Consider the following 23,115-nt stretch of genomic DNA (forward strand, 5'->3'; position numbering starts at 1 on the left):
TCCAATTAACAACTAGCACATGGCATTCCAAACAAAAACTTATCTGCTATGAAAATACATGACAGATGTCTACCAGTACATAACTCTAGGATGCAAAAAATTAAGAAAAAATTAAGAAGAAATCTGCTCAACAGATTTGTAATATTGCAACAGATAACATGAAATTGCAGCACAAGTCTCTAGATTATCAGCCTGTAGTCTTTATCCAGGATTTTATTCCTTCTTATAGCAATAAGAATACAAAATTCTGAGCCTTAAGAACTGTACTCTTTACAACTGATTTCACTTATTTCTTCAGTAGAAAAGTAAGATTTTCACAATCCCAAGTTTAGTGTTGAATTAACAAGAACACAGCCAAACATCTAATAAGCATATTCTATTCTTATTCATGAGATGCCTACATGTGTATTTTAACTATTAGTTTTAAGTAGTGAATCTCAGTTTCAGTAACAGTAGTCAGAATTTGATAAGCAATACTACATTTTCTTGTATCCCAGCAGAGCATTATCATCTTTGATTACAGCATCTGACATGGAAGAACAAATCAGAATTTTTGTTCTTGCACACCTTAACAGAGCCTTCTGGTTTGAAAGGTGAAAACTGTTAAAACTATCAAGCTAATCTGTTTTTCAGAGGGTAGAATATATGAAATAACAGTATACAAAACTTCATTTCTCTACACACTTGATACACGAGCACCTATATGTAAAAAGACACAGCTTTTTATACACACTTTATCAACCAGTTCTACAGGGAAGCAGAGATCCGAATAGTACTGAAATCCTTTGTTTCCTATAAAAGTTTAGGCAATCATCTGAGAAGACTGGTGTGAAACAGAATGTGTAGTAAAACTAATCCTTCTCCAAATACAAAGAGGTCCTCACAGGTCTTAAAAGATGCAAGGGACTTTTGCATCTGATTCAAAGATGCAGGTTTTAGAATAATCTAGATACAGGCCTCACAGTGACAACCACTCTTAAGTGATGGTTATGAGCCTGTCACTACTGCCCAGTGAAGCCCACTCCTATGCTCCCTAGAGTAGCATCAACCAAGCTAACCCTGGAACTAGAAAGCTAGTCTTCTCTTTATCATCAGAACACATGAGCATCACCTGTAGAAGTCAGTATCTAACCCGCGGGCATAGAGTTGGGGGCAATTCTCTAAGGAGAACCATCCAAAAGTACCACAGTCTTACTGCAATCAACGTTAGAACATGTGGAAGTAATGTCTCTTACAGACACACAGACAGGAAATAGTGACCATAATTTTCTGCATTCACAACTTGACATGTAACTTGGAATCCCATACCCTAGCTTTGAAGACCAGTCATAGCTACCACAGACCTGAAGAATGCTTACATTTCCATTTATAATGTGTGTGCGTACATATACGTATGTATTTTAAAGTTTCTGAGATGTAGGGGGTTTTTGGCAAGGAACTCTAGAAACTGTCATCATCATGGCTAGGCTTTGTGAACGAAGATTTGGGAAGGGCTCTACCCACGTTTGATACAAGCGTGTTGGTGACTAAAAAGGCCAATATGAGATAGACACGTCAGGTTGCAAAAGGCACAGCAGAAAGACTCCTTAGGTGGTATATTCTGCAAGGCACAATTCTTTCTGCGTTGTCTTTTCTCCTCAAGAGTGATCCTGCGTGCGTTCTCAAAAGCATCAGCAGCGTTATAGATGGTGTGTCTCCAGGCCTCCCAATTGGAGGCCAGAGTAGACCAGTTATGGTGATCAATATGGCCAAGGATGAGATGTTGTTTCAGGGAGTCCTTGTATCTTCTCTTCGGGGCTCCTCTCTTGCAGCAGCCGGTGGCAAGTTCACCGTAAAGCAGGATCTTAGGGAGGCGGTGGTCCTTCATCCTGGAGACGTGTCCTGCCCAACGCAGCTGTGTTCTCATCAACATGGCCTCAATACTTGTGACTGCTGCTTGTTCTAGAACAGATGTATTGGTCACATAATCTGACCAGTGGATGTTTAGGACTGTACGGAGACAGTGTTGACGGAAGCGTTCTAGGAGTCGCAGGTGGCGGCAGTAGATGACCCATCATTCAGATCCGTATAAGACAGTAGACAGCACAATGGCTCTGTAAACACTGATCTGTGTACTTTTCTTAAGGTGTTTTTTAGAAACTTTAGTTTTATAGTATTTTTGTTGTGGACATATTTTAGATAATTTTAAAGGTGACAGCAATGACCTTTTTCCTCAAATTGGTGGTTCGTAATGTCAAAGGACAATGGCTTAGAAAGTAGTTAAATTACAACAATGTTTTAAACAGAAATGTGGAGTTTTTCTTGTTTTTTTTAAACTTGATTTATCACACTTTAAATGTACACAATATTTGATCACAGAATCAGAGAATCACAGAACATGCTGAATTGGAAGGGACCCACAAGGATCATCAAGTCCTGGCCTGGCACAGGAATATCCCCAAGAGTCATACAGTGTGCCTGAGAGTATCATCCAAATGCTTCTTGAACTCTGTCAGGCTTTGTGCTGTGACCACTTCTGTGGGGAGCCTGTTCCAGTGCCCAACCACTCCCTGGGTGAAGAACCTCTTTCTAATATCTGACCCAAACCTCCCTTGACACCATTTCAGGCCATTCCCTCAGGACCAATGACCATAGAGGAGAGATCAGCGCCTCCCGCTCCTCTTCCCCTCACGAGGAAGTTGTGACTGCAATGAGGTCTCCCTCAGTCTCCTCTTCTCCAGGCTGAACACCCCAAGTGACCTCAGCCACTCCTCACACAGCTTCCCCTCAAGGTCCTTCACCATCTTCATTGCCCTCCTTTGGACACTCTCTAAGAGCTTAATATCTTTCTTATATTGTGGTGCCCAAAACTGCACACAGTGTTCAAGGTGAGGCCACCCCAGCGCAGAGCAGAGTCGAACAATCCCCTCCCTCGACCAGTTGGTGATGCTTTGCCTGATGCCTCCCAGGACATGGTTGGCCCTCTTGGCTGCCAGGGCACTGCTGACTCATTCAACTTGCCATCAACCAGGACCACCAGGTCCCTTTCCACAGCACTGCTTTTCAGCACCTCATTCCCCAGTCTATACAGATGTCCAGGGTTGCTCCATCCCAGGTGCAGAATTCAGCACTTCCCCTTGTTGAACTTCATCTGCTTGGTGATTGCCCAGTCCTCTAATTTGTTGAGGTCTCTCTGCAGGGCCTCCCTGCCTTTCAGGGAGTCAACAGCTCCTCTGAGTGTTTTGTCATCTGCAAACTTGCTTAGCATCCCTTCCAGTCCTGCGTCCAAGTCATTTATGAAGATGATGAAGAGCACAGGGCCCAAGATGGAGCTGAAATCCAAAAAGATTACATTAACTGGCTTCCCTTAATCAACTTAGGTGGATTACATAAGAAGAAATCAGGTTGGATAAGCAGGACTTTCCTCTCATGAAGCTGTGCTGGCTGTGACCAATGACTGACCAATGACTGTGTTCTCCTTCAGGTGTTCCTCAGTATTTCCCAGAATAATCTTCTCCATAACTTTACCAAGCACTGAAGTGAGACTGACAGGCCTGTAGCTTCCATCATCCTACTTGCACTTCTTGAAAATCGGGACAACATTTGCCAGCTTCCAGTCAGCTGCGACCCCTCTGGATGGTTATGGACTGACTTCAAAAACAAACTGAATGCTGCAGCTGCATCTCCTCATAAGCAGTATCAAAGTTAGCATTTAAAGGAAGATGCCTTACACCTTACAATATGTGTAAACATATTTGTCAACATTAAATTACAAGTATATGCACACTTTATTCTTTCATTTGCTTTTAAGAAATTCACTAGTTGATACAATGCCCTAGTCTTTTTGCTGAAAAAAAAATTTAAAAAGCATCAGAGAGAGCTAAATGTATATCCAAACTACAAGACTAAGTCTTCAAGAAGTATAGCCCAGAAAGACAGCACTGACAGCCTTTAAGATAAAATCGCATACCAAAAATATATATAGCCCTCAGAATTACTGTATGCAGTATGACTATTCAACACTAGACAGAGGTATAAAACTGAAGTTAAAAAATTAAAATATATTTTAAAAAATTTAGGAACTAATTAGCCATGTTTTTCTCCTTGAATACATTGCTGTCCTTATTTTAAAAAAAGTTGTACTGCAATCTCTACTTCTTTGTAATGCACAAAGTAGTAATATGTGGAAAGAGCTGACCTGGTAACTAGACTAAGGGTGAAGTTCACCATTTAAATCATTAGTTAAAATTTAAAAATATGGGAGTTACCTCAAGTACATTCTTCATCAGAACCCACTCTGACATTCGATTCCCTCTAGTGGAAGGAATTAGTATCTGTCAGTTCTTATTTTTCATTTAAGCAGAAATAAAGCCTTTCATTACCCAAGACATTTTTTTCTTTTACAGAAAACACAACTAAGTTCTACTTGTTTCACTAAGTACCATGCTTAAAGCCCCTTTCTGGGCAGAAGGATTCAGAGAAGTTCTCATGGACTTGCATACTAAAGTGAAAGTCTGGTCATTTAGTCATATCATAAAATGTCTGGAGAGCTTTCATGGCAAAGTGGGAGTTTAAGGAGTTCCCATCTCTTACTGTTTATTCCAATTCTGCATTCCCATCATTGTTCTAGCACAGCTGTTGTCTCACTTTACTGAGAGGCCTGCTCTCAGTAAAGTGGATTACTTTTCAGTTAGGTAAGTTCCTCCCTGAAGCTGCTGGGCATTAAAAGCTGTTTAATGACAGTACCTAAGCCAAATTAATACAGATAAAAGAGTCCTCCACTTCCTCTCTTGCCTTATGAGCCACAGACTTCTGCCACTTACCATACTCTGGGGTTCTGAAACACCCCGAGTCACATAAACTAATGTGAGTCGTTAAGATAGCTGAATGCTATCCAGGAAAAATATCACAGACTGGTTGAGGCTGGAAGGGATCTCTGGAAGTCATCTGGTACAACCCTCTGCTCAAGCAGGGACACTTACAACAAGATGTTCAGATGTTGTTTAATATCTTTTAAGGGGAGACGCCACCGCTGCCCTGTGCAGCCCGTGCCAGTGTTCAGTTCATCTTACAGTGAAAGTGTTTCCTGATGTTCAGAATGAAACTCCTATGTTTCAGCTTCTGCCCATTGTGTAACTTCCTGTCTCTGGGCACAAGAGAAAAGAGATGGTCTCCATCCTATTTGCACCCTCTTCTTTGGGTATTTATCCCTTCCCAGGCCTTCTCTCCTTCAGGCTGAACGGTCCCAGCTCTCTCAGCCTTTCCTCACAGGAGAGGTGCTCCAGTCCCTTAACCATGCTTGTGGCTCTTTGTTGGACTCTCTTCAGTCTGCCCACATTTCTCTTGTACTGTAGAGTCCAGAGTTGGACACAGTATTCTAGCTGTGGCCTCACAAGCACAGAGGAAGGATCGCCTCCCTCAGCCTGCTGATAACATTCCTCCTAATGGAGTCCAGCATGCTATTCCCCTCCTTTGCTGCAATGGTACACTGGTGGCTCACGTTCAACTTTGGTGTCCACCAGAGCCCCCAGGGCCTTTTTTTGCAGCACTGTTTTCCAGATGATCTGCCCTCAGCAGATAGTGGTGCTTGAGGTTGTTCTTCCCTGGTGCAGGACTTTGCACTTCTCCTTGTTCAACTACATGGGTTTTCTCCATATCAGCAAGTTGAATCAACTTAGAAAAACGTGAAAAAAGACACAAGAGGAAAAGACTGGAGCAAGAAATGAAAAAGCACTCAGACACAAAGAGGAAATAGACATCCCCATTCAATGGTGACAAGCTGGTAGTTCGGTTCTGCCATAATGTGAAACCTGCTTTGTGTCAATATAATAACAAGGATAGGTGAGGCACAGGAACAGCTGCAGACTGCTTAAACAGTGCATCTGATATGCAACCATGGCATAAAAAAGTATTTTGGTTTTCAAATTCAGAAAGTCAGGAAAATCTGGAGTTTTACAAGCACAGAAAATTTAAAATCAATTTTGGGGTAGGCTGCTAAAATTGGTAGTTTTACCTCCAAGGTAGCCCAAATTAATCACAAATTATCCCTTCCTTACAGTTGCTGTACAGGTAACACTGATGTCACAGGTCAGTATGACAACCCTTCCCCAAAGCACAAGTTATGTCTGCCTCTGCCCTGTGTCCTGAAGATAATATTCCTCCCTCTCCAAACACCAAGAATAAATACATGAACTGTTTCCTGAAAGCACAGTACTTCCTACATAGAACTTTTTTGAGCAATTTTCACACAACATGGAATTCTATGATTCCATACACAATGCTTTTGATTAAGTGTTGAAGCCACCAACACAGCACAATGTTGATAAATTACACATGAACAGTAACGAACTCACCCCCAAAGAAAGTCCCTATACAACTTTAAGTCTCAGCAACATGTGAAAACCTTGAAACCTTCCTGAACAAAAGTTCTAGAGAGAAAAAAGGTAGGTCTAAAGAAAAAATTTACATAGGTTTAAAAAACAAACAAACCAACCAAACAAACAAATAAAAAAATCCCCAAAAAAGTCTAGTAGTATTGCAGTATTTGTACAGTCCTTTTGCTCTAAGCCACCCTAAACTCAATTATAAAATGAAGCTCTAACACTCTTTCAGCTATTTTTGTAATTATTTTTACACAATAATCATTACCATATTTTAGCTCTTTGAAATAACATTAAAATACTTTTATGAAAGAAATACTTGGAAAAAAATACAACAGAAATAACATTAAATTACTTTTATAAAGGAAATACTTGGAAGAAAATACAACAAGCAATAACACTGATCGAAAGATTTGCAAACTATGGTTCAAGACTGGAACAGAGAAATTACATATATTGCAGTTGTGTGTACTACATTAAGTTCTTTCTTATTAAGGCACTGATTTGACAATATGCTTATAGCGTATGTATCTGTATTATAATATTAAGAAATCGAACATCCAGTGCATATTTGACACACATCTTCTGAAATGAAACCCTGTGTGACATAATGCAGGATAATTAAGAGCTATTCTGAAATCCTGCTCCATGGCTACTTATTTGCTTAACAACAATTTTCTGACTAAAGCATGGTTTAATCGATATAACTTGCCTTTATGGAGTCTAAGGCACAGAACATGCTTCTTACCTCTAATTGTTGATACTCTGTTACATTAATCTTATCAATTGATTTTGCCAGATCAGGATAGTGGATGACATCATCTAAATCTTCTGTGTCTTCAGTATCAAATGTTGAAGCACTTTCTACTGTCACTTTCACAGGAACACCTGTCTAATTACACCAGAAAACCACACCTACTTACAGCATTACAATGTGCAGCAAAAATCAAAGATTAAATTGTATCAAAAGCTTAATTTAAATACAGTTGTTTCCTAGAGCTCCTGACAATGTATATACATTGTCCAGCTATATCATTTTGAAATAAATTTGCATAAAACAATATTAAAAAAAATCAATCCTATGTGTGCATATATTGGGTACATGTGGTGAGGATTTAGCAGCAGGGTCCCCGTGAGGCACAGCCAGGGCTACCCCATGTCAGACACCTGGTACCATCTGACCCACTGCAGGGCAGAGCTGGGCCCAGCAGTGAAGCTGTTTGAGCATCGGGGTGAGATGGTTTAACAAAGGGCAAAAAATGCCAGACAGGAAGAAGAGGTGGGAACAAAGAGAGTGAGAAAAAACAGAGGGAAAAGCAGACTAGAAGCAGGAAGAGGTGCTCTGTGGTGGAGCCAATACCCTCACTCCAGCCAGGCAAGACCCATGTCAGAGCAGACATGGATCAGAGGAGCTGCAGTGCATGGGAATCCTGTGGCACTGCAGGTTTTCCCAAAGCACTGCAGTCCATGGGAACCCTATGCCAGAGTAGGGTATAAGTGAGCAGCCATCACACCCTTCTGTGAGCCAGTTTAATTTACTAGTATACAAAAATGCACTTCTCCAGCTATTCTACAGTGGGCAAGGTAGGAGGGAAGATGGAAATGAGATGCAAAGGAGACAGAAGAAAGTGGGGATTTTTCTTCTCCTGCTGGTATGTTTACTGGAGCAGTTCACAGACCCGTTCAAACACAAGTAAGTAATCCAAGTTCAAGACAGAAAAGATGGTGCAAAAGCCTTCAGATAAAAATGCTGTTAATCCTCCTTATTGCCTCTGAAGGGATTGTGCCCATACTCCAACCTAGCTTGCTCATATGACTAGAAAACCAAAAGATACAGAGACAGAAATGGAAGTAAACTAAGTAGCAAAGAAGTTTCAACCAAATGCTGATGTAAACTATTTTTTTGCACTTCCATGATAGATTATCTTTAAAAGTATGTTCCAGTCTTAACTTTTAGACAATAAATTCTGTTGAGAAAGAACATTTTCATCTTTTTTTGGCATTCACCTACTAAAGAAACCACTATGAGAGAAACAGTACCTGAATCTCCACTGGCAATTCTCCAGTACGATCCAGAGCCCCACCTCTACAGTTAGGAAAAAAACCCAACAAAACACTTCTGAGAAAGTAAGTTTGCAATGTCACGATTGCTACAATCACTTCCAAATACAAGATTCTAAGGCAGGTGAAGCACAAGAGTAAAAACAGCATTAGACACTGCACTGTATCCCTTTAACCCTCATTAGATCCTCACTTTGTTCTATTAGCACCCCCTACCTAATCATGATTTAGAGCAACATTACTGGATGCTAACATTAATATCTTCAGTAGGCATCTTGCTTAGTTAATTATTTTCAACTAAAGTCAAGAGGAGAATTTGGTGCTCAGGATTTTAAAAAATAAGTTTAATAACTACAGTTATGATAGAGCATTAAGGAATTTTTTTTGTTTAAATAGTTATATAGTCTCCATTTTGCACGGCCAAAGTCTAGGGTATAGATTTAAAAGAAACCCAAACAAACCCAAACAAAAGCTGTTTCAAAAGAGAGCTTCCATACATAAGTTTTTTTAGTTTTATTTTAAGTCGCTGACTTAGATGATCACAATAATTAGGCTTGTATTGGGGGAAATGAAGCAGAAAGAAGAGGTGGAAGAAATACCTAGGCATCAAATGCCAAATCAAGTATACTATAAGTTTACAACACTAACTTGCACCTTCAGCTATGATACATCTGATAAATTATTATTAACAAAAGAACAAGCAGGCAAGGTAGGCTTGGTTCTGCTGGGGTTTTTTGCTACATCTGAATATTCCTATGGCCATCATTTATTTTTGTGTATTTTAAATACTTACTAGAACAGAATTTATGTAAAATCCCCAAAATTTATATAAACAGAAAAATTATGAATGCAATATGAAATTATATGTGTAACTTTCAAATAATATTTTAAAAAGACTAACACTGTTCTCTACTATATTTATCATGCTGGTTTTATGCTTTATTATTTTCCCTTGTACTATGAAAACCTCACCTGCATCTCTTTGCACGTTCTGCAGTCCGCCAAGGAAGGAAGCCTTTTGTGCCTGGTGGTAGTGGTTTTGGTGAGTAACTCTCTTTCACAGATGTAATTTTTTTCCCAGGACTTACCGATTTTTTAGACAATAGTCCTGTATTGAACAGCAAGATTAGAAGAAAAGAGAATTCGTTATACCTAATTATTTACATACAAATTCACAGCATACTCTTCCTAAGTAACATCTCCTGTGTAATAACAGGGACTATTAATATAAGAACTATTATTAATAATAAGTAGGAAATCTGCCAATCAGTCTAACTACGCTAAAGTGTCCAAAAACTTGCAATTTTAAGCCAGTGTACTTAACTGCTACATTAGGCTGATGCAGCTAAGACAAGCTGTTATTCAAAAACGAAGTAAAATTTTGTAGCTGAAGAGGTTTATGAACATTACTAATTTCAGATACCTAATTCCATTGGCTCACATGGGAGACAATCCATGTAGACAATAAAACTATCTATAACTATCTATGTGCTTCAAACTTCCCTCTAGTGGCTTGAGTGTGAAGAACATTGGTTTATTTGTGGGCAAAATGCTTGAAAATAAAGCTGGCACTTGTGGATTGCTTGTACTTAACACTGGCAGTCTCTTCACTTAAGAGAACGAGTAATGAAAAAAGTCATGTTCACCAGTCCAGTCTTTTGTTTTTGTTTAAATCATATGCTATTGAAGTAGATTCAGAAAAGAAACCTAATGTGGATGATCACTCTTAACTCAGGTTGCTAAGTCAGAAACTAACAAGTCCAGAAAACTTAATTTGTTCACCTAATATTTCATACAGGTTAACTAGCGGAATTAGGGTTATTATTTCTCTGAGATCAATAAAACAACTGATTCTGTAATGGTATGGACATGTATAATTATGGTAAGGGGATTCAAAATTTCAATTCTGTCTCAAAATAGTAAACAAGATAGATTTCACCTCCTGACTCCCTCTCTCTCTTAAAAAAAAAAACCCCAAAACACACCAAAAAACAAAAAGAAAGAGGAAGGAAAAAAAAACAAACAAAAAACAAAAAACCCCACACCAAAAAACCCCTACCCACACCACCACAACTATATATGTCAAGCATTTTCTTCTTCCACCACCCTGATCACCACAGTTTATTTGTACAAAGACTTCAATTTGATTTATGCTTACCTCTCTGTTTCCAGATAACTAGAGCAAAGATGAGAGACAGTCAAATGTATTACACTGAAATTTTTAGTAGCTTACTGAAAAAGTGTATTGTAGCTACCAGTACTAAATTATAAATATTCAAGATACCTATCTTATTTTAAACATACTATTTATAATAGGTTTACATGAAGTTTAAAAAAATATCGTAGAACATTTTGTACATCAGTAAAAAATGCATGTTTGTTTGTTCTGGCAGAGGACAGCTTGCTACAGAAAGGTTACAACAGCAGAAGAACTAGGCAACTTACTACAGCCAAGCTTTGCAGAAGTGAAAGCTTGTGGAGAGGATGCACTCAGAATAAATACGTGCAATTCTTCCACATATTTAAGTCAGCATGTCCTACCGTTTTTCCAGCCACTATCTAGCAGCACTAAAAACAAAAGCAAGTTTCCTATACCAGTGATGATAGAAGATGTACTGCTGAATTAATAATAAATTGAATTTTTTTGGAGACAAGTGTTCTGTAAAACACTAACATTGTATATTTTACAATTAAAGCTCTTAAGTATTAATTTTGTTGACAAAATTTACTGTAGTCAGAGAAAATAAAGATGGTATTACCAATACGAATAGTAGCTTTTCCTTTCCGACCACTTCCTAGGACAATAGTTCTTTTCTTTGATCTATTTTTCAAAGCATCTTTGGAAGATGGAGATGTCAGCCACCTATACTGGAATTTTTTTTTAAAGAAAGATAAATCAGTTTAGTAACTGATAGCTAAAGAGGTACTTATTTAAAATAGGAGAGGGTTTTGTCATATATACTTGTCTGGTACTTACAGAAAACTTTAATAAACTGTAAAATTAGGAAAAAAACCAGAAGTCCCACAAAGCCTAAATTCAAACATAGATTTGATGCAAGTCTGAGTGCTACATTATCAGAAAGTGTTCACAAAACTATAATATCCCATCTGATATTTTCCTATCTCCTGTGCAAAACACTTTTTTTATAGCAAAAGCCCCACAGCATCAACCCTATAATCTTTTATAGCATAAACCCCACAGCATCAACCCTATAAAGAGACAACTCTGGCTTCTGCATTTCATTCTCAGAAAACTGGCTTGATAGGAATGGCTGGCTCAGGCCAAAGTTCTCCAGAGTAATAAAAGCTTCCCTAGCACAATTTTGCATTACCAATAATATCAGTATTTCAAAAAATACAACGTTGTATTTTCACTGCCTTGTAAAGAAAATTCATCCTTACAAAGTAAAAGCCCTCAAACTAAAATTAAGACACAGTGATGATCAAAGACCACAGCTGTACTAAAACTTCATTTCCTTACAGCAATAGCTCTATTCTTAAAGCTTCCCTTTGCCCTGATAAAAAGTTTCACTACTCCTGGTAGAGACTCTTAAATTACACTGCAATTGTTTTGCAATGTGCATCCCTAATACAGGGTCTACTGCTAAGAAGCTGTTGAAGGAAATATAGATGACATTAACGCAAAGTTTTTCTCAGCTTTAAACACCACATCAGAGTAGGAGGAATTGTACAGCAAAGTTATTCCCATCTAAAGCACAGGAAGATTAAAATGCTATTACTGTGCTCTAACCAACCAAATTTAGTCCAAATTTATCATTGGCAAGAAAAACTTTTTTTTTTCACTTGGTATTCAAATAATCCTTGGGTAAGTTCTGCAGGGTCTACAGCTGCATCTAGCTCCTCAAGACAATGAATTGTTCTTTTTAAGCTGAAAACAGACAAAGAATAAAATGAAATTGTAAACATCTAAGAGCATCTTAATTCTGTTTTACAAGACACATAAAAGGGCAGCTTTACTAGGTTAACCCTAAAGTTCATCTAGACCAGTAACCTATCTCTTGTTTAAGTGCCTGCTGCTTTTGTTGCATCCAAGTATAAAGACAGCAAAATATTAAGAATATGTTTTGAAAGCAGCTTGTTTTATAGACACCTTGTAGTGAGTTGACCCTGGCTGGACACCAGGTACCCACTAAAGCCACTCTCTCACTCTTCAACTGGACAGAGGAGAGAAAATATAACGAAGGATTCATGAATTGAGATAAGAACCGGGAGAGATCACTCACCAACCACCATCACAGGCAAAACACTTGAAAGTGGGGATATTAATTAAATTGATTACTAACAGAATCAGGGGAGGTGAATAAGAAGTAAAATAAATCTTAAAAACACCTTTCCCCTACCCCTCCTTCCTTCTCAAGTTTCTACCTCCTCCCTCTGCAGTGGCATAGGGAGATGGGAAATGGGGCTATGGTCAGTTTATCACAGGTTGTTTTCTGCTGCCGCTCAGGGAGGGGAGTCCTTCCCCTGCTCCCTGTAGGGCCCCTCCCATGGGAGACAGTCCTTCATGAACTTCTCCAGCCTGAGTCCGTCCCACAGGTAACAATTCTTCATGAACTGCTTCAATGTGGGTCATTTTTCCACAGGGTGCAGTCCTTCAGGCACAGGCTGCTCCAGTGTGGGTCCCCCACAGGGCCACCCACAAGTCCTACCAGGAAAACCTGCTCCAGCATGGGCTCCTCTTCCCTTGGGTCAGCAGGTCCCTGCCAAGACCCTGCTCCAATACAGGCCCCCCACAGGGTCACAGGCTCCTTCAGGCATCCACCTGCTCCAGTGTGGGTCTCCTCCACTGACTGCTTGTGGATCTATGCATCCCTGTTCTTCACATCCATGGGCTGCAGGGGCACAGCTGCTTCACCATGGGCTGCACCAGGGGCTGCAGGGGAACCTCAGCTCCGCTGCCTGGAGCACCTCCTCTCACTCCTTCTCCACTGACCTTGGTGTCTGCAGAGTTCTTCATGTTCTCACTCTGCTCTTCTTTGGATGCAATTTTCATCTGCCACACAACTTTTTTTCTCTTTCCTAAATATGTTATCACAGAGGCATTACTGTCATTCCTGATTGGCTTGGCCTTGGCCAGCAGCAGGTCCATCAAGGAACCTAACTGGCACTGGCTCTACCAAACATGGGGGAAGTTTCTAGCAGCTTCTCACAGAAGCCACCCCTACCAAACCAAAACCTGGCCACTCAACCCTGATACACACTTTCAATGGCTTTTTCCTTTAACCTATTCAGTCTCTCAGAAACTCCACAAACTTTCACCACCTATTACACTCAGTCATATCCACAATTCATTATACTGCTACACAGTGCTGCTAAAATAATACAACTTTCTTTTGTTTTAGCTGCCCACCAAATTTAAAGGCATAAATTAGCAGCAGGGAACTAACTCTTCTTGCAAACCTGAAAACCCAACCCAAAAGGCAATCACCTACATGCTATTGAAAAACAAAGAGAAACAACCAGTTTTTACGCAAAAGAGGATGGAAGGACTGCTGGGACTGGTGGAATAGTAAGATGCTTATCAAGTACTGACTGCTGGTCAGTACTTCTTCATTCATGTTGTTAATGAAATATGAAGAATTGCCAGTAAAACTTTAGATACTGCACTAAGTGGCAAAATATAAAACTAATGTCTTGAGTCGAGTTATCTCTTAGTATAAGGGAGATTCCCCAGAGCTGCTTCTTTTCATGGTTTGACTTTCCACAGAGATGCAATTTTCATGTGATCCCTGCAACATTTTGCAAGTATTGATTGCATCTGCTAAGAAGATAGAGCTTCACAACCAAGGTCAATTTCTCAAAAGAAGTCTTCTAGAGATTGAAGTGCGGAACTGTACTAATCCTCAAGGAATTTTACACACAAATTCTCAGATTATTAGATACTCCCTACAGATCCGCAGCCCTGACTTTTAAGTCTTTTCAAACTGAAAAGAGTAATAAGTTCCAGAACAAGAACTGGGATAGCTGCAGTTCTGTGAAATAAAGAACACTCACTTCTTTCCTGTCTCCTTTGGGAGCTGAATCAGGTTTCTTTGTATTTAAACAGTGTATCTAACAATAAATACTCCAGATATTCAGTTTATGCACATTACTGTGAACTCTCTGTGGACTGCTAGATAAAGATGAAAGGGCGTACTGCACTTTAACTGAACTCTGTTTTCTTAGATGGTTTGCATTGGAAAGGACAGCCTTGAGTAACTTAAAAAAAAAATCTTAATTATATAAACTAGTGACATGAAGTAAGTTTCAAAATAAATTAAGTTTTGAATTTTAAATTGCAGTTTCCTTTACTTTTAATGAAAATTTATTATTACCATGTTAATAAGAACACATGTAGTAGAAAGCCCTCCAGCAGCAATATTTATTTAATGTTCTACAGTAATGCCCATGTACACACACATTTCCATTTTTCTTTTCATTAAATGTATATTCTGGTTTTTTTACATGGTACACCTTAAATTCCATGAGAAACCATACAAAAGCCCAATACAATATCATGTTGCTGATAGTGTTTTTGTTTTTCCCAACATAGTGGGGTTTGTTGGTTTTTAAACTGCCTAAAAGTCAAACTTCTGTTTACAACTAGAATAGCTGCTTTAGATTCATTTTGAACAAAGTTGTCCTTTAAAAAAAAAAAATGCAATGGCAGCTGCAAAGAAAACCCCAAACTCATTCCAAAATCCGTAAAACGTACCTCTGAATTAGCACTATTTCCGTTCTTAAGAACTCTTTCAATAATGTTTTTCATCAGAATGTGACCTAGAATGAATTTAAATACATGACTAAGAATTCTTTGTATGAGACAACTCTTTATGTGAACAAAGAGATCATTGAATAAGCAGTATATATTACCTACCCTTCTCGTTTCCCTCATTTTAAAAATGTTTAGCGAATTACTGTGGCATGGTTTTATTTCTTAAAAGCAGTTTACCTTTCCACATATACTTACTGAAGAAGAAAAAAAAACAAAACACCACCACACAAACAAGACAAAGGCAGACACAGATACATACCTATTAATGGATTTTTTCTTATGTCAAGTACCACTAATGTTGTATTAGTTTGAAGAGCATCTAATAATGATCTTGCTCCCTCATTGGATATTCCACACTGCTGCAAATCAAGTGCTGAAATGTTTAAGGAGGTAAAAAAAAAATAAAATTCATTGCACTAGTGATATTTAGTTAATAATTCAATTTGATAGTCAATATCTAAAAAAATTAACCCACACCTGCTGAAAATCTCCATTTCATAGAACATGAAGCATAAGAAACAGGGACATGATAACAGCCATGTGTAAAACAGGAGTATTACTTTAAAAGAAGAAAACTAAAAATTTAAATTGGTATTTTAGATCAACTTAAATAACTGTTAACAACTGCAAAGGAAGTAATATGAACCACTCTACAACCACTCCAGGCAACCTGTGCCAGTGTTCGGACATCCTCGCAGTGACAAAGTTTCCTGACATTCAGGAGAAACCTCCTGTGTTTTAATCTGTACCCACTTTCTCTTGCCTTGTCACCAAGTACCACCAGAAAGAGTGTTTCCAACTCCTCTACAGCCTCCCTTCCAATATATTTTTATGCCTTGTAAGACCCTACTCTGAGCCATCTTTTCTCCAAGCCAAACAGTCCCAGCTTCCTCAGCCTGTTCTGCAATGAGAGTTGCTCTAGTCCCTTCATCATCTCAGTGGCCCTTCACTGGACTCTCTTCAGTAGCTCCAGTTCTCTCCTGTATTAGGGAATCCACATGTGGCCTCACTTTTGTTAAAAGGAAGAATCACCTCCCTCAACCTGCTCACAAGCCTTTCCCTATTGTACTCTGGGATACCATTGGCCTTCTTTGCCATGAAGGCACTTTGCTGGCTCATGGACAGCCTGTTGTCCACCACGACCTGCAGGACCCTTTCTACAAAGCTGCTTTTCAGCCATACAGACCCCAGCATGTTCTGGTGCATGGGATTATTCCAGCCTAGGTACAGGACTTTGCACTTTCTTTCCTTAAACTCTGTGAGGTTCCCATCAGCATCTTTTCCAGCCTGCTGAGGTCCCTCTAGATGGCATCCCAACCCTGCCTTCCCAGGGATCCAAGTAAGGCTGACTGGCCTTTAGTTTCCTGGGTCCTTCTTCCCAGACTTCTCAAAGATAAGGGTGACATTAGCTATCCTCCCGTGCTTATGCACTGTCCTCCTAATCACCATGCTCTTCCAAGGATTATTGAGAGTGGCCTTAAAATGACATCAGCCAGCTCCCTCAGCACTTGTGGATGCATCCCATTAGGACTTATGGACAACTGTTTGTCCAGTTTGTTTAAGTATTCTCTAACCTGATCCTCTTCCATCAGTACGCATCTTATCTTAAACCTGCCTCAAACTATAAAACAGTTTCAACAGGTATTTGATTCCGTGTACAGAATGCTATGATTTACACCACCACCTTTAGTAATTTTGTACAGATATAATGTAGAACAAATTAATTCTCCAAAATACTAGAGAACAATACTAGAAGACACAAAAGTATTTGGATACTTTGGCAATTCAAAAGAGAAAGAGAAAATTCTTTTGAAAAAAAGAGTATTCTTTCCCAAATGCATAGCGACTTACTCTTCTGGCGGCAATTGTTATAACTGACAATTTTAAGTTTTCTGCCTGCCACTACCATATCTTAAGAGTCTATTTTGCAATACCTTTCAGCCAAAGGTCCTCTCCTAGACAGTCTGCAAAGGCACTTGCTCCTCTATCTCCAACAAGCATGTTGCAGTTCAAAGTAACCCGTCTCAAGCCCGTCATATATTCAAGATCAGGTCTCCTGTAACGCAGGCTTTCAGCCCAAGCTTCACCATGTCTTCTCATTGCCTGGTGCTTTGCAAACAAAGAAACTGTTAACAAATGCAAAGCCAAGGCCATTATTGATGAAAAGATGACAAGTTATCGTTCTTTGTAATTCATGTTCAATGGCTTGAGTGCTGATATAAAGAAAAACAGTTATACTGTTTTGGAGTTCAAGAAATGCAAGTAATTTTTAAGCCTTACAGTTAACTCATGTTTGTTCAGATTACCCAGTCTGCAATACAAATCATTAAACTTTGCAACAAAATATCTTTTTACCTTCTTTTGGCAGACAGACACTTTCAACACATTGAACAGGAAATGCATACATACTACAAAATTCTGTGCTTTCACAAAAACCACTGTTAACATTAATTAGAATATTGCACTAGTCACATACTTACTGTTAGTTAATCAGTAGCTTCTAAACTGTAAAATCAATTATTTTTACCCAGTGCTTAAGAATACTTGAAATATTTAAATCCCACATTAGTAAACCAAGCTACTTTCGGCATATAAAGTCACAGCTTTCAGAAGGACTGTACACTTCAGTACTCACATATGCTCCTCACAAAGTGCTTTAATGGATTTAGAACTTGAAAGTAAAAGAAAAAAATCAAATATATTAAGTTCTTGTGAACATTTTGTTCTAAGAAAGTTATTAAATTACCTTTAATACATTTGCTATATGTTCAGCCCCTCGCCATGTGAGGCTACATGCTGTGAAGTTTACAGATCTGATAGTAGCTGCATTCTTTATACTCTGACAGATTGCTGAAGAACAAAAAAGAATGCATGTTATCTACACACATGACTTCCAGATTATCAAAACAGTTTTTCACTGCCCTGTTAAGAGGCTAAATCAGCTTTAACAGGCAAAAGCTTTGACAAAGAAACAGAGTTATGTAAGAAGTATATTTTAAATAAAGTCTTCTAGGTTTATACATTTCTAATGCAAATGTTTAGAAAAGAGTATTTGAACAACCTAGAACATATTTTATTTCAGTTTACTTACGTAAACTCAGGAAAGAGTTAAGAAATATAAATACTGTTTTAAATACAAGTAAAAACATCATTATAAAGTAGTATGGCTATTTACTAGCATCAAGAGAAGAAATTTAAGTCTTTAGAAGTTGTTAATCATGTAGAATAAAGGAAGGATTGTTATTTTAATCATTATAGACAAATTTAAAACAGGAATGGAAATACTGAAAAACTTGCTGACCTACTTGGAAACTAAAAAAAAAGAGAAAAGTATATTTACACATTTTTGATTCTGAACTTACTTTCCAACCCTCCATCTCCAATTGGACAGTGGGCTAAAGAGACACTCTCCAGAGATGAAGCTGTGGCCAAGCCCTTAAGAATAAAACAATATTGTCAACTGGTTTTAAAGGCAAAAAAAGAGAAAAGACCAAGTAACCTAAACCACACAAACTCTGTGCTCCCTACAAGAAACTCTAGGGGTTCAGAGGAAGGTCAAAACACACAAACCTTTAAGTTCAGTTAAAGCTGGTTCATTTCTTTAGAACAAGAGGAACTTCCTTTCCTAGAAGCCACTCACTAGCAAGTTCAAGTGTTCCAGTAATACATCTTGAAGACCAGTTTTTATGTCCTTGATGTCCCACAACTTTCCTTCTATCATGTACATGCACAGTAATTTCAGTCAAAAGCATACATTATATGCCTCAAACACATACCAGAGATGTTGCTAAGATCTTTCCACTACGGCTTGATGAAAGTGATTTTGAAACATTTGGAAAAACTAGGTTATAGTAAATATCTCAACAGAATCATTTGTATTATGCATAACACATATATAACTTAGATGAAAACCATCCCTGTCTGTGACAAATACTTAGAAAATTTAGTTGCTACTATTCTTTATTCTGGGCATATGTGTCATCTATTTGTATACTAATATATTCTCACCTTTGTTAAAAGTGTTAGATCTCTTTCCCTCAGAAGCAAACCCTGCAGTTCTAAATTTTTTAGTACATCTGATATACTAAGACAGCCTTTCACAGCTTTGCATAGTTGGCCAGTTAAGTCTTTTGACAGAGTTGCTGGAGTTCTCCTTCTAAAGTAAGTTTTATATCTTTCAACACCTAGTAAACAATAGAAATTACATATCAGTAAAATCAAGTCTCTACTAGCTTAAAAGCAATCACAATCACACCTTGCTTTTCTTTCCATATTTTCTTAAATAGAAATAATTCCTTAGGCAATACAATTCCTCCCCCCATGTATTCAATCATACAGAAGCTTTATGCAACAAATTGCAACAGGTATACATCAAAATATTTAACTTTTATAACCATCACTATGGACCTGATTCTTCAAGACCGTGTTGATGTAAACTTCTTATTCCAATAGAAGTCAGAGTCTTATTATGCCTAATAGCATTCAGAAGTGGTGCCCAGTCAGTAGCTTTGATGTGATCTACAATTAGATCAATAGCATTCTGAGTCAGGTTAGCCTTCACAGCTTTCAGTGGGACAGAGCCTTGAAGTTCACAAAGATGTTCATAATGTGAGTAGAAATCCAGCATGCACTGCCTTCTTAATTTGACTGACTCAATCATTTCTTTTATGTGATAAATTTCTCTGTAAAATAAAAAAGGGGAAAAAAGATATAAAATTTTTTCAATGTATAACTGATTTTGCAACGCTATGTCAATTCAATATGCATACCCAAAACATGGAAATGTTCCTATACATTGTACAGCATTTACACGTCCTTAATGTGGCAGCTAAAAAACTGACGTCTTGTGATGCTCACTACTTGCTTAAGTACAGCTGATTTAATAAGCGTCTGAAAAAAAAACCCAAACCAACAAACCCACATTTTTATTCTCCCCACACAAACAGGTATATCCAGAACACAAAAGGCCTGATCTTCAAGCACTAACTGTTGTAAAGATCTTGTTTTCCTTTTAAAATTTAATTTTGTAGTGTCAGGGTCTGCAGACTCCCAAAAGCCTTGGATACTCCCTGGGCCACCATAAAGGGAAACATACAGAACTAGTTGGGAAACAGAACTTCTCTGCTACTTCAGCCAAAAGTCTAAATTCCCCTCAGAATACAAAATAAAAATGTGTTTTCCTAAATATTTTTGCTATTGCATATCTTATATATGTATCCCAGTAAATTTCAGAAAGCGCTTTTAAGGCATAAGTTTTTGTTATAGATTAATGACCATGCAGCTAAACAGTACTAACTTCAAAGCAGAATCTCTAAATACTGCTATTAAGGGTTAAGTAATTCCACTGTCTCAATAGCAATATTAGTCAGTATACATAGAAGATACATTTGTTTAAGATCAAGATAGAATTAAGTATTCCATACAGGATATCAAACATTTTTCATATTGCAAACATTTTTTCTTACTGCTACAGACTAGAAAGCTTCAAGCAATCTTCTGAAAAATTCTGTATGTCAAATTAGGACAAGAATTACTGGACAGATACAAGCATGTAAGGACAGCCATTTCTAAGATTATAATTACAAAAAAAAATTATATTTCTTTAGTATTCAAATGACTAAAAATGTCATAAGATACAAACTCTAATAACAGATAATAGTTATATATAATACAGTTAATATTACTATAATAAGACAGTTCCTCCACACCCTTTTATTTATTTTATTTTAGCTATGATTTACCAGCATTCAATGATTAAACTGTGGCCACAGGAACAGAAATTATTAAATTATAGTCCAATACTTCAGCTTCAGAAAGTGGTCATCAGCTTTAAGGCACCAACGGCTTCTGGTCGATACACAAAATATGAGCCTTTTATCTCGAGCTAAGCAATACTCTTTCACAGTGGCTTTCATTGCAACACCTGAACACCACACCTCTAACTGAAGTAAAGAAACAAGACACGGGCCCTAGAGCTCGGAACTAAACCAAATTGCAGGTAGAGAGGAAAAGGGCCAAACTAATCATACCCACAACACCTTCCAAATGAAAAACAGCCATGAAAGCTAAACTCTTCTGCAGTGAAGTCAGTGCATCTAACACAACTTTAGAGTATCTTGACGGGCTCTGACAGTGTACAGAAAAAACAATTATTTACTTATCTTTCAATACAGATGCCAGAAAACATCAGATGATACTAGCTGGTGACAAATAAAAAGAAACACAAATAAAACTGAAAAATCCAATTCCACGCTAAGAGTCTCCAGGAGGGTATAACTTTGGAGCGATTAAAGTAATGAGCTGGGCGAATGTATAGAGGAGCAAACAAACAGCACATCAGGTGTTCACTGCCTGCAGAAGCCATGGCCATGTCCCACATCCCGAACTGCAGGACACAGGCGGGAAGCTTAACTGGGCGCTGACCCTATGCTTACTTTCCTTGCTAACCATGGCCTGGTGGTCTGCTGGGACTGCGCTCATTGTATTTGACCCGCTGTCTCACTGTGTCTAAGTATGTAATGAAGCATCCAGCTAACACACGCAAATACACAACCGTGGTTTTAACTGGCATAAAAGAGGAGCTTTTTAATGTTTCACCCACTCAGTATCGACACGGCTTCTGAGAACTCCTTCAGACCGTCCATCACTGAACCGGCAACAACCAGGGGCTGCGCTGTCCGCCGCCACCCCCAGGGGCACGCGAGAGGCGGCCGGCAGCAGCGACACCCGGTCGCTCCTGCACCCGCAACCCCGCGCCCCCCGCCCCGACGGTCCCCCCTTCCCGGAACCGACTTCAGCCACCTCCGCGGGCTCCGCGCTCGCCCCCCGGGCCCCTGCCCGCTCCTTCCTCTGGCTCTCCGCGGGCTCCGCGCTCGGCCTCCCCTGCGCCGCTGTTACCGCCCCGTTACGGCCTCCGCCCGCGCCGTTGCCGCGGCCGCGCGCCCGCCCCGCGCTCCAACCGCCGCCGCGCGCCGCCACACGTGGCACGAGAGGCTGACACTCCATTGGCCACTGCTCCTCCACCCGACCGCCCGCGGGCAAAATGGCCGCACCCGGCTACGGCAACGGCAACGGCGGGGGAGTGGGGTGGAAGCTACGGTGGAACGCGAACTACCTGTGTTAAGAAAAGATAAAAAAGCTTTAAGTGCAGTGCTGGAAGAAAGCAGACAGGCTGTTCTTCAGAATGTTTTATACATGCTGCTTAGCTTTACTGTGAGCGAGGCATGCGAGTGAGGAGCTGTATCGGTAGGGAAACAGCTGTACTGATGTACAGCATTAGCCGCACTCAACTGGCCCGAGCAGTCGGAGAGGGTGAACAAATTCCTCTTTCACAGTTACGTTTCTCACTAGTTTCCTAGGTTAGTTTACATAGAGGAGACTTCACATCAGAGAACCATTAACATTCAGTGCAGTGCATTACACAGTGCAACATTTAAGGCAAAATAACTCAAAATGCTCAAAATGGAGTCCAAGTGCTGATCCTAGGATTTGCAGCTCATTCATGTGTAGGGACACCAGCTAATTTAAAAAAAATTATTACTGTAGATTGATGACTAAGAGTGACTTGGTTATTTTAAAAGTTATGTCTCTAGTCTGCTTGTAGGCACCAGGATTTAAACTCTAAAGTTAAACAAACTCCAGAGAGTTTTCCAGAGAAATTAGATGGGCCCCTAGAACATTGTGAGGACACTCTGTTTACGCAGATGCAATGTTACACGCTGTCTTTGACTGGCATCATAAACAACTGAAGCACCTTAAGTGCTATCGAGTGTACTGGAACAAGACTTATTTCAGTAAGTCTCATATCACCATCCCTGCAAATTATTTCACTCTGACATTTTGTGAATTGAGTGTAAAAGACGAGGGGTCCACAATCAGCCAAATGGCAAAACCAGTGTTTTTGTGACTGTATTAAACAAT

At 39.1% G+C, this 23,115-nt stretch overlaps 1 protein-coding gene across 6 annotated transcripts in view; it reads right to left on the minus strand.

The window, feature by feature from the left end:
• The window catches only part of CEP78 (centrosomal protein 78), a 30,613-nt gene extending 8,475 nt beyond the window's left edge, over positions 1 to 22,138 (minus strand). For 2 of the 6 annotated variants that reach the window (XM_051801398.1, XM_051801397.1), the window contains exons 1-12: positions 21,797 to 21,944; positions 19,603 to 19,877; positions 19,204 to 19,379; positions 18,558 to 18,630; positions 17,942 to 18,045; positions 17,130 to 17,304; positions 15,455 to 15,568; positions 15,136 to 15,200; positions 11,180 to 11,288; positions 9,393 to 9,528; positions 8,400 to 8,445; positions 7,108 to 7,251 (exon numbers count right to left, since the gene is read on the minus strand). In XM_051801398.1, coding sequence (XP_051657358.1) covers positions 7,108 to 7,251; positions 8,400 to 8,445; positions 9,393 to 9,528; positions 11,180 to 11,288; positions 15,136 to 15,200; positions 15,455 to 15,568; positions 17,130 to 17,304; positions 17,942 to 18,045; positions 18,558 to 18,630; positions 19,204 to 19,379; positions 19,603 to 19,855 — 1,395 coding nt within the window. In that variant the 5' untranslated portion in view covers positions 19,856 to 19,877; positions 21,797 to 21,944. Of the gene's footprint in view, positions 1 to 7,107; positions 7,252 to 8,399; positions 8,536 to 9,392; positions 9,529 to 11,179; positions 11,289 to 15,135; positions 15,201 to 15,454; positions 15,569 to 17,129; positions 17,305 to 17,941; positions 18,046 to 18,557; positions 18,631 to 19,203; positions 19,380 to 19,602; positions 19,878 to 21,796; positions 21,945 to 21,987 lie in introns of those variants that run through there. The other 4 variants (XM_051801396.1, XM_051801392.1, XM_051801394.1 and 1 more) reach the window with 3 other exon arrangements.
• Between the last annotated feature and the right edge of the window lie 977 nt (positions 22,139 to 23,115).

This window comes from Manacus candei, unplaced genomic scaffold, assembly GCF_025592945.1.
Source record: "Manacus candei isolate 608988 ecotype Guabito, Panama unplaced genomic scaffold, ASM2559294v1 h1tg000051l, whole genome shotgun sequence".
In the NCBI taxonomy this organism is placed as follows: domain Eukaryota; kingdom Metazoa; phylum Chordata; class Aves; order Passeriformes; family Pipridae; genus Manacus; species Manacus candei.